Source organism: Sinocyclocheilus rhinocerous, unplaced genomic scaffold (assembly GCF_001515625.1).
Source record: "Sinocyclocheilus rhinocerous isolate Xijiao unplaced genomic scaffold, SAMN03320098_v1.1 scaffold212, whole genome shotgun sequence".
NCBI classification, from domain to species: Eukaryota; Metazoa; Chordata; class Actinopteri; order Cypriniformes; family Cyprinidae; genus Sinocyclocheilus; species Sinocyclocheilus rhinocerous.
In genome coordinates this window covers 278,537-290,396 of record NW_015638742.1, presented here as the reverse complement: position 1 = coordinate 290,396, position 11,860 = coordinate 278,537, and the positions used below count along the sequence as shown (strand labels likewise).

The 11,860-nt window shown below is 36.3% G+C and overlaps 2 protein-coding genes across 4 annotated transcripts in view; both read right to left on the bottom strand.

The window, feature by feature from the left end:
• Nucleotides 1–718: 718 nt before the first annotated feature.
• znf326 (zinc finger protein 326) lies at nt 719–5,087 on the bottom strand. Of its 2 annotated transcripts, none has more exons than XM_016565221.1 (13): nt 4,839–5,087; nt 3,758–3,798; nt 3,568–3,643; nt 2,917–3,274; nt 2,663–2,828; nt 2,522–2,538; nt 2,409–2,454; nt 2,228–2,309; nt 1,758–1,905; nt 1,562–1,661; nt 1,266–1,396; nt 1,080–1,175; nt 719–991 (listed from the first exon to the last, which is right to left on the bottom strand). In XM_016565221.1, the coding sequence occupies exons 1-13, from the start codon at nt 4,841–4,843 to the stop codon at nt 887–889; spliced, it is 1,371 nt and encodes a 456-aa protein (XP_016420707.1). In that variant the 5' UTR covers nt 4,844–5,087; the 3' UTR covers nt 719–886. The 2 variants fall into 2 exon arrangements, with proteins under 2 accessions (XP_016420707.1, XP_016420708.1); XM_016565222.1 differs by having other exon boundaries at nt 3,568–3,640; nt 3,764–3,798; nt 4,839–5,086.
• Nucleotides 5,088–8,276: 3,189 nt separating this feature from the next.
• The window catches only part of LOC107749977 (volume-regulated anion channel subunit LRRC8D-like), a 23,394-nt gene continuing 19,810 nt past the window's right edge, over nt 8,277–11,860 (bottom strand). For both annotated transcript variants that reach the window (XM_016565218.1, XM_016565219.1), the window contains exon 2: nt 8,277–11,251. In XM_016565218.1, coding sequence (XP_016420704.1) covers nt 8,724–11,249 — 2,526 coding nt within the window. In that variant the 5' untranslated portion in view covers nt 11,250–11,251 and the 3' untranslated portion in view covers nt 8,277–8,723. The remainder of the gene's footprint in view (nt 11,252–11,860) is intronic.

The window sequence follows — 11,860 nt, the reverse complement described above, 5'->3', positions numbered from 1 at the left end:
TTGCTGCCACCTACTGGCAGTTTTAATTTCACATTTAAGGTACCTTTTCATTTTAAAAATAATTTCAAACACCAGTTTTTAATGTTTTATGTTTAAAATATCAGAACATTATTTATGCATTTGTAACTGCAGGTATTCCATGTCCCTCTGAGCTGCATTAAACAGTGTGTAAATACATCTAAATGCCCCTTCTAATGTATGCATTGCAAAGATACATTTTGTCAATACTGATTTCATTTGCTTGCTAACAGCCCAAATGTCTTATTATTCTAATTGACTGATTAAATGTAAAAATTTGACTCAAAAGATGATGCACACTTTTAGAAAAAATGGCTGTATAAAGGTAAAAAAATGCCCATAAAAGGTAAAAATAAATGTAAACTTATCGGAAAAGATTAATTTCTATCACTGCTGTGAACTGATCACCACAGAATATGAAGAATAACAAAAAAATTAGGAGTCAGCTGTCCACGGTAGTCCTTAAGATACCAGCACAATAACACACTCAGCAAAATGATTGTCTAATTATTTAATTGTCTTGTCTAATTGTTATATATAATTTTCAGTATTGAGTTTTGTGGGGTCCTTTTGGTAATTGTAGTTTCGACTAATGGACTGAAAATCCCTGATTAAGGGTATGGAAACAAGCAAATTAATCAGGAATTTATTGTGTGCCCCAGAACAAGAGAAAACAATTACTAATCCCATTTACGCCTACACTTGTGTGGATCAATGTGAAACAATTACGAACTCAAAATTATTCTTAGGTCTTTTGTGTTGCAAGGTCATGTGAATGACCATTTGAAGTTACAGAACAAAAAAGTACAGTAGAAAGAGTCTTTTCCTCCTGTTTCTTTTTCTCCATTCAGTACTCCTTTGTCCATTATTATGAGTCACTATTTTCTTCGTCTTCCTCTGCCTCATCAGATTTCTCAGGATCCTGAGAATCAGAACTTGTGTTATTGGCATCGATTGCAAATGGGTCCTCTCCCTGTAAAACAAAATCATATCCCATTAAATATTGTTTCAAAAAAACCTTGTTTTCTAAATGTGTTCCAATATGCCACAAATGTCATTACCTTCATGTACTTCTCATAGCGCACCTTCACATTATCATTATTTATTATTGCTTTAGCTGTGACCACGCTGTCTCTTTTTAACTGCTCCTTATAAGCCTTTTGAGAGTGAAAATGAGAAAAAGGCCATATATAAGATGAAAACGGCGGTTCATGATATTTAGAGAAGAGAGGAGAGAGTCATGTTACCACTTTGCTCTTGAGGTGAGTGAGTGAATGAAGATGTTGCTGTACAGAGCTGAAAACCGCAGGAATGTGAATGTCACATGCAACACAGTAAACCACCTCCATCCTTCTCATGTAGTCATCTTCTGTCACCCCTGTAAGAACAAGAAGTTTAAATAGAGTCTGTCAGTATTTGTCTTTGTAGTATGCAAGATGATAAAGCCTCAAAGCATCAATTGTTCAAAAAATACTTGTACATCGGTGTATTGGTTTATCATATTATGCATATTTATGTGATGTTGGCTTGAGCAGAGTCATACCTTCCATTATCTTTGCCCAATCATCTTTGCTTCGTCCACAGGAAAACTTAAGTTTGTGTAGGGTAGAGACAGTTTTATGAAACTTGTGAACCATGCAATCCTGTGCAAAATTAGAATGGGGTAAATGCACATCAACAAATATAATAAAAATCCAGACTAAAACATCAAGAAAAAAAATATATTTAAAAAGTCTTACATGCAAAAAACTGATGACCTTGTCATCAAATTTGGCTTGCCGTCGTATATAGTCAAGAGTCTCTCTGTGATACGTGCTTCCAAAGTGTTTCTCAATGTCTTTATCTTCAAACGTGTGGAATTTACAAAAAGCACATGTAAAAGCCCACCTAAAAAATAAATAACGCGCTAAGAATACTAAAGTGACAGAAATTTGCAATTACCTTGACATTTACTGCTAAACGTATTTATTTAATTAATTAATGCTTACTTTTAAATATTTTGTATATCAAGCTAATTTAAATTCTTTAGCCTTTTTACATTTCACAAGTCAACATTTCTCTGCTTCTAAAAGGAATACTGCAGAAGTTATCAAGTTCTGCCTCAAATAATATATATATATATATATATTTTTTTAATAGATTTAAATAATAAATTAATATCCAGCAAATCAATCTAGAGAAGCGATGAGTCTGAAATTTCAGCGTTCACCTGTGCTTCTCTCCATATTTTTCATGATTCTTCTCTCGTCGTCTTCTGCGCTTCTCTCTGGCTCGAACTTTCTTACCAAGCTCTGCAGTCAAATATTAAACCATGCTTGCATTGAATTATGCTGTGAGATACAACTTTTTTTTTTTCCAATTTAATAAACAATAGAATATAAAAGCCATACCATGCTCTTTATTTATTTCCTTGGTTTCGGAAGAAATACAACTGTCCTGTAGAAAAGACAAACTCTAGTATCACAGGACTGATTTTGAGGCATCTTTGATTGCGAATTCTTACCTTTGAAATGTGTGGTCCTAAAACAAATTACAAAAAAAGCATCAATATAAGTCAACATTCTTGAAAAATCCAGTAAAGAAAGTGCGACAATTTGTCCATTTTTAAATCATGTTTGGTCTATCAAAGCAGCGCATCACATACCCACAATGCGGATTATGCTGGGAGTTGCTCTTACTATCCTCTTTTTTTTAACCATCTTGCAAGGAGGTACTGGTTCCATCATCTTCCTCTTGGTCCCTCGAAACACCAAAGCAGCTGATTTTGAGTAGTAACTCTCTATGCAAATAGACGGGTTCTGACTAGAGCACTGTGGAAGAGAATAGATAGAGAACATTCAACAATGAAAGTCATTACTTTTGCTCAATAAATAAACTAGACACCAGACGTACACCTACATCTTGTCCTTTGGCCTCAGGTACAACAGCACCTCTTCCGCGGTAGTTTCTGTGCACGTATGGATGCATGTCTCTGCCCCGTGAGCCAATCGGCGCCGACCGAGAGTGTGAAGGAGAGTACAGGCTGGAGGAATCGGAGAGGTTGGATGTTGAGTATTGACTCTCTCTGCCGCTGTCCAAAAACGGAGACCTGGACCTTTGGGAAGACATGACGAAGGGCCTGTCCCAGTTTGACAAGACGTCTGCACCCCAGGTGGATGAACAGGTGTCACTGTACCCTCCATTAGAATTATCAAAAACGCTATCTGCATCTTCAGTGTTCAAGGACCCAAGTCCAAAAGATTCATAGGCACCATAACTGATGAAAAATGAATAGTAGCGCGTTACAGTAAGATTGAATATTTTTTAATTAACTTATATAATAAAATATATATAATTAAGCATACATATTTAAAAATCTTAATTTAATTTTTAATTTATATAATTTTTATATTTAAAATAAGTTTTTTTGTTGTTTGTTTTTTTGCAAAGTGTTACCAAACAAATTACTTTTAAAATTAATGTGTTAAAGATCTCCAACATTTTATATAGGAGAGCTGTTCCTGTTGCCTCCTCAAAAAAGCACAAGGAAGATCCTCTGACAATTCTTACCTGTCAGAGCTTTTGGTCTCCAAGGACTCAGAGGATGCAAACGATCCAAATAATGGCTGACTGTAGCATTTCCCTGGGCATTTGACAAGTGAAAGTGATTATTTGAAAATGCTAAGAGAATGTACCTCATTCAGAAACAACAAGTACAAGACAGAAGTATAACAATGTAGCAATATAAGACTGAGGATTAAATTACCTGAAGATGGGAACATTTCATCCTCATAGTAAGTCCTTAAAAACAGATTGTATGTCATAATTAAAGCCGTGATTAAACCAAAGTCCCATTAAGGTATTCTATAGTCTTTGATTAAACATAAAATAATACTAGCAAGTACTGACTCCATATTTTAGCTGATGGTTACTGTAAATTACTGAATTTAGAAGTCAACGAATACTTTTTTTAATGGCCAATATATAATGATCAGGCAGGGTAAACTTCTATATAGGTATATAGGAGACCATTTATTTTACAAAAAAATGGCATGCCATAAATGGGAGATGAAATAATAATAAATAAAAACGTGAAAGCTAAAATTTACAGTTTTAAGTGTTGCGGAAATGCTTCACCACAGTCTGTGGAAAAAGGTCCATGTTCTTTTCAGAAGTTAAAAAAATAATGAAAACCTGTTTGGTATTATAATGTTCATGTAATAAAATACAAAATAATGTGTGAGTATTTAGGCCTAATCCACAATAATTGTTTGAACAGTTTTCCAGCAGTGCAAGCAGAATTAAAGATATGTCCCAGTTTCGTACCAGTAAAGTTGTTCAGGTTTGTCATAAAACACTTGTAGACGGCACAAACAGTGACACATATAAGCTACTCTATGAATGGGCCTTTGCAAGACAATCAACACTCCAGTGTTCATTTTGCCCTTGTGTTCGGATACTCTTTAAGATTTACTTGTCAGATTGAATCAGAACACCTTGATGTATTTACATCAATTTTGCACCATCGAATCTTACTTTTATTTAACCAAAATGTGTGTTTTGTGGTGTGGGAAATGTTACATTATCTGGCATGCTGGCATCGTCATTTAAAACCTTTTATTTTTTATTTTTGTATTTTTTGTAATTAAGTATTATGCACATTAATGCAAACCAAAAACATAACATTTAGTGATTAACTAAACAAAAGTCTAAATGCCTTTGCAAGGAATTGTAAACACTGAACTCAACATTTAAAACGTACCAATTTTTCCGTTTCACCGATTCTTTTTCAACAAAAGTGACGTTATTTCTAAATGCAACATAAAGGACGCTTCACTTACCACATAAACGAGAGTCAATCAGTCCTACCGCGTTAAATTAAAGCAGGTGTCACTGAAATCATTTCCCGCTAGAAACAAACTAAACGGTGTCAGGAAACTTTAGAGCTGGTTTGCGACAACAATTCTGCTTCTTCATAACCATTTCCTAATGAAAGTTGTCTTCCTCCAGAGGGCGCTAGTGGCTCACAAACCAAACATACACAGAGCCCATTCAAATACTTTTGGTCTCACTGAAGGTATTTGTACTATAAAATAGGCCTATATAATCGGATTGATACAGCCTTAGTAATGAATCTAAACTAAATGATTAAATACACGACTTTTCCAGTAATCACATACAGCTGTGTTTGGTCTGTCCTGATCAGCGCTGTGAAAGGTTACTGGTACCACGTGACAATGCCGTATCTTTTTTTTAGCATCAGCACCTTCAGTTGAACAATTAACACCTGTCAGAGAGTAACAATGTCCATTATATCGTAAATATTCACATTGAATAGTTCAATGAGAATTATGTTACATAACCACTCAGAGACAACTTCAGACCCACCAAACTTCGCCCCTTTGTGGTATCAGATTCATTCATTCATTTAGAGCAGCAAAATAATATTTGTAACACTTTCAAGACGTTGTCCTTCACCACTAGAGGAAGCTCAAACCTAAACCACTGTGCAAGGATTGCACTGAATATTCCAGAACCACATTTCGTGGGGAAAATTGTTTCGGTAGGCTACGTTTTGATATTGAGATTTGATTTATTAAAGGCTCTTATTTTAAAATACTATACTAATATAACTCTATACATACTAAAAGTTATATTGCACATTATATCTCTTAAATGATTTTACCTCCTCATAGGTTAGCTTTTAGTTCCTTATGCTGTATTGCAGTAGTTCTTAATCTTGGACATGTGGACCCCCGCTCTGCGAATTGTGCATGTCCCCCTTACCTAACATACCTGATTCTGATCATCAGCTTGTTTGGAGAGACTCCATGAACTGAACCGAGTGTGCCAGATAAGGGAGACTTACAAAATGTGCAGAGCAGGGGTCCCATAGGACCAGAATTAAGAACCACTGCTGTTCTAAACATTTTATCATTTCAAACAACACAGACACCAAGATATATATTTTCAATGTATTTATTATATTAAAAATTGCAAGTTGCAAATTTAACATCCTTTCAATCAAAACATGTGATTAGGAGCAAAGCAGACTAAATTAATTCTCCTTTCCATCAAAACCGGAAAGGCTAACCATGAAGGGATGCAGTATCAGGCTACATTCAAGGCTGAAGAGCAATACACCTTAAAGTAGCTTGCTGAAAAATAAAACACATTTCCTTTATTTTGAAAATAAGTACTCAGTCGGAATGAACAATAAGTGTTTTATGCACCTGAATGGACACAATGCATTTTTTTATGGTGGAATCATTTCAAATCAGGTACATCATAGTAAAACTATTAGTAGGTTATAAATCTCTACATAAATGAACAAACAAACGTTCATTCCAAACATCAAACAGAACCAACAAATAGTTAATTGTACAAAACCTATATAGTAATCTAATTTAAAGTCACTCAAAACATTGAAACTCATCTTTAGATTCATATGTGGTTATAATTATTGTTAGTCACACATGTATCAAAAATGATTTTCAAGCCTCATCTGGCACGACATCACGATTCTTGAGGGGTCACAAAGATACCAATTACAGGTCAGACCCTGCAGCATTTCAGTAGGACAAATATAACAGTGTGGGAAGTGTAATTCCACAAAATGACTAGACAACTCTTCTGTGAAATGCAAATAGGTCAAAAACAAAAATTTGTTCAAAATTGTATTCATTTTAATAAACAAAACAAAACAAAAATACAATAGACGTTATCCAAATTATTCAATTACTATTAACCCTGCAATTCATGTACACTACAGGTAAATTAAATACCATCCAATCTATTGAAAACTTTCATAAACAATTGAATGCTTTGAAGCAAACACCACTTAATCTATTTCAACGATTAATTAAAGCAGCTAAATATTACGGATACCCTTTACTTTTCAAGAGAACAATTGCACTTCCTCTTCATACAAATTACTGGCTTAAAATAAAATAAGGAAATGGTTAAAGAGTTTTAGGGTGCAACAGTGAAACCATTTATGTTATTATAGCATGCTACCTTAAAAGGGATAGTTTACCAAATTTAAATTCTGTCTTCATTTACTCACCCTAATGTTATTTCAAACCCGTATGACTTCCTTCTGTAGAACTTAACACACATAAAATAAAATACAAAAATTAAAATAAAATAAAAAATGAAATGGAAAAAAATCTAAAAGCCAATGTGATCCAAACAACTTTCATTCTTTCATACAGGTTGTCTAGATGTCTGGAATGACTTTAGGATGAGTAAATGACAACAATCTTTATTTTTTTATTCAACTATAAAACAACTATTAAATTTTGACCATGTTTTATTAATTTATGATAGATTTGTTACATTGTCAAGAAAAATGAAACAACAAATGTTCAGGTTAGGGACATCTAACACGTAATTCCAGCATTGGCGTGAATATCGATACTTAACATCTGGCAAGTCACTTTTTTGTGCATTTGCCTCAAAAGCTGACTGCATTGGCATGCACAGCGCAGACAGAGCAAGGTAACTTATAACAGTGATTCGCACATTTTACTAGCCAGCAAGGGCTAACAGTAAAACAGATGGTAATCATACACAGTTACAGGCTAACATATGATGTTAGAATATATATATCAGGGCAATTTACCAGTACATGTCTACTGGAGGTTTTGACCATTAAGGACCATGCAGTGTATACACACAGGTCTGTCCCATCATATGGTGTTATATACAAAACATGCACAAGTCAAATGAGGTCAACATAACTTATGCATCACTTTTGTATCCCACATGAAAAGATGTTAAGAAGGAAAAGGCTATTTTATTCCCAAAACTTGCACAGACTAAAGGTATCTTGTTCATTGCACTGCATCAACAAACATTGCTATTCAGTTCCAAGTATTTTGGTTAATAGGCATTGAATAGGTGGACAGTTTCATTAAAAAAAAAGATCAAACAGATAGTAACTGAGGTATAAAATATACTGTTTGATTGAATCTTTGACGGATATAACTTTGTATCAATGCAAACATTCAGTTTCTTAAACACTTCAGAGCACATCTTAAATGACTTTAGTGCACTTTTAACTAAACCTAAATGAGAATTCCTTTTTGGGGAATTCCAGGGAGACTTTTTCACTTTTTTTCTTTTACCACTTATAGTCGAGTACAGTAGTTGTGCTTAACTTTATAATAAAATGTCAGTTGTTCTGGGTTCTCCCAAACAATAAATACAATCATTAATGGCACCACAATACACAATGCATGTGATGCAGACTGTGCGGATAACAGCTGGTGAAAATGTTAACATGAATGCTACTGAAAATTAACAGAAAACAAAAGTGATCTGAATTATACTTCCACTGTAACATGGGCAAATGATAAAAACAAACAAAAAACATTTTAAAAGAACAAAAACCCATGCAGACAGGCATAATCTTCTCAAACATTTGAATAATTCTCAAGAATTCTATGCACTAAGCATAGTTAAAATTCACAAGCGTTTATATTGGCTTGCCAGCAATTTGTTTTGGCCTGTCCAAAAAAATGACATTGAATGTTAACATAAGTTTTGATACTGGACTCATTCCTTACACACAGAACATACATTCATGCCCACAGTCCTGGATAAAACAACAAAGGTTTTTAAAAAAAAAAGAAAAACAAACAGAAGTACTGAACACTGCCTTTTGCGCACTCTGATTCCGTTCACTCAGAAAACCATCTTGCCAGGTTTTTTCTGATCCACACTCACACTCCGTTAGCAAAATTAGCACTGGTTTCCTGACTTATGCTCTCTTTGACCTCTAGGGGCAGTGAATCAAAAAGGTGGTCTTCCACAATGAGGCCATTTCGGCGCAAGAGTCGGCACTGGCCAAGCTGTGCGGGCAGGCGATCCAGGCAGTTCCCCTTCAGCTCAAGATAAGTCAGCTGCAGCGACTGCCCGATTTTCTCTGGCAGCAACGAGATGCAATTGTGCCCAAGGGATAGGGTACGCAACTTTGTGCATTTGAACAGCTGCTTGGGTACCACTTCCACCTTGTTTCCTGTGATGGCAAAGTGCTGTAGATTCTGGAGAAACCCCACCTCTGGAGGAATCACTACGATGGAGTTGTGGCTAACATCCAGGTATCTCAGTTTAAGAAGATTGAACAGGGTGGTAGGCAAGGTCTCTAGTTTGTTATGTGACAGATAGAGGAACTCTAGGTTTTTTACGTGACTTATGGACAATGGAATGGAAATTATTTTATTATGCCACAGTTTGAGGCAGTTAAGCCGTTTGAGGTGCTGGAAGCTGATGACCTCTTCAATGGTACGGATATTGTTCGATTTCAAGTCCAACTCCTGCAGGTTGGTCAAACTAAAAATTGCATGCGGTATCCGCTCCAGTTCACAATTGTGCAGCTCCAGTTCAGCAAGATTCATCATCTTTTTCAAGCTGTTCAACACCAAGAGTTTAGTACCATCATTGTGAACCACAAGTTTGATCAGGTGGGGTGACAAGTCCGTAATGTTAGTCGGGATCTTGGTAAGGTTGCTCTTCAGATGTAGGATCTTTAGATGCCTCAAGTCCCTGAGGGACTCTAATCCTATCATTTTGTTATTCTCAGAGTTCAAGTTTCCCACCAAGTAGAGCTCTCTCAAGTTCTTCAGCATGTAAACCCAAGTGGGAATCTCTCCTACATCCGTAAACTTGACATGAAGGCACCGGAGGTGATCGCGCAGGAAACTGAATGCAGTCTGTTCGACTTTGGCGGGGCAGTGGTAAAAGTGCAACTCGTGGAGGTTGATCATCTGGGAGATTTTCGCTGTGATACGTGCCTCTGGGATGAGTTCTAGTTTCAGGACCTCTAAATCAGTGAGGTCAAAGACCGCATCAGGAACGCCCGAGAGCATAAAAAGATGCAGCTCAAGCTTGTCCTGCGCATTGCGAGTCACGTGTTGGCGTAGTTTCTCAAAGGTCCACTCGTGGTTTAAGCTGATTTCCCGCAGTTTGTTCTCACTTACCTCTGAGAGAAAGACACCAAAACGTTTCGAGTACAATTGGTCATACTGGTCCACCATGTGTAGGAGGAAAGCAAAGTCATTCTTCACATCTGGGATATCACTAAAACTGCTTTCTTCTCGAACTTTCTCAAAAGAGTACTCTTTAAGAGGCCGTCTAAACAGCCAAAAGAGAGTGTAAATGCAAACCAAGCCATAAACAAAAATGAGGACAATGTAGCTAACGAGGAGTTTTTTCAACATGAAAGCCATGTTATGGGTGCATTTAAATTTTGCGTATCCAGTTAAATGCTTAATTTCAGGCTCACAATCATGGTCGAATTTAATGGACGTGACAAAGGTCATGGTGTAGCACAGAATCAGAATGAATTTGACAGTTTTTATTATTGTTTGAGCTACATAGAGTTTGTAGATCATGTCACTGTCTTCGACATGTGTGCGGAACTTCCTCACTTTCTCAAAAAGTGCTTTAGCTTGCTCTCCATCTTTCTTATCAAGTATAGTCATACTTGGAACCTCAATGACTGGCTTCTCTGCAGAAAACTTAATGCTAGATTTTGCGAGCATGGGTGTGGACTGATTTGGACTTCCCTCCTCACTGCTGGTTGAAAAGTGCTTTGGTAACGTAGAGGCTCCAGTCAATCTCTGCTTATTCTCTTCGGAGTCTTCACAGGCTGTCTCAGACAATGCCTTGGTTGTCCAAGGGGACTCAAAACACTTGCCCAAAATAGACACAAAATGCTCAATTTTGGAACTGGTCTTTGGATACTTGAACCAAAAGTTACTGCTTACCATGAGAACAATAGTGTGAATGAGAGCTAGATATGGAAAGTATTTTGAATACCATGGGAGGGCAACATGGTAGCACATCTGATTAACAAAGACATACTGCTGAAAATCCAGATTTGTTCGTAAACCCATAGGCTGAGGTTGCTTGACAGCAGACGACTGTGGGAAGTGTTGGACAACACTGTCGGTTTGTTCTTTGCTTGCTAAAGGTGCAGCTGCCAATGTCACATGGCCTCCTCCTGTCCCTGAGCCAAGAGCTTTCTCTGGTGGCCTTTCCGTGGCCACAGGGGTTTGGTCCTCCAACGATTCCAGAACAGGAAGGCAAACCACCTGATCTTTGGTTAACTGCATGGTCCCAGCAAATATGGCCAGCATTAGCATGACCACACCCAGGTAATCCATAAAGACGTCCCACCATGGTTTCAGTATCCGATAAGTTGGCTGGATGTCATTTAGAGAGGCAACTTCTGTGAGGGTAAACATTCCTACATGAAGACATACAAACAAAAACAAGTATTTAGTATATATTATTATCAATGACAAATTAGGGTGTCTGAGAAAAGGACAAAAAAAAACACGTGTAACAACTTCTTATATATTTACTCTGTATTAATGTTGATTTCATATAGCTTTGAAAAACAGATTAATCTAATTAAACTAATCTTTTTCAATTTAGTATCTTTCATTTTCAATTTAATAAGTGCTGTGGTCTTATCATGAAGTGTACACATGTGAAAAAAAAATTAAAATAATAAAAGTTTTATTTTTTTTTTTTTAAGGTAAAAAAAATTAATTTATTTTTGGGAAGTCACACCACATGACATTTTACAACCTGAATTAACTTTGCCTTCTCAAAGACCAGGTTTTCTTAAGTACCGGTGGTACCGAGTACCTGGTCAACCCGGTTCTTGATGCGCTATTCGAAAGCTATCGTCTTCATAAAAGCACTGAGATTTGGCGACCTCAAGAGGAGAAAACGCATCAAACTAACAAAACACCCCGATCAAATGAAGGAGTTCAAGCAGGTAAGTTTCAATTAAATTTTTAATATTTAGAGCTTCTGTAATGAATATTATTCCATATTTTAATTTGAA

Excerpts from the sequence above, each read along its gene's own strand:
- znf326 (XM_016565221.1), bottom strand. Across the intron at positions 1,906-2,227 it reads AAATATGGAGAGAAGCACAG|GTGGGCTTTTACATGTGCTT; the intron begins GTGAACGCTGAA and ends TTTATTTTTTAG. Across the intron at positions 1,397-1,561 it reads TTGGGCAAAGATAATGGAAG|GGGTGACAGAAGATGACTAC; the intron begins GTATGACTCTGC and ends TTGTTCTTACAG.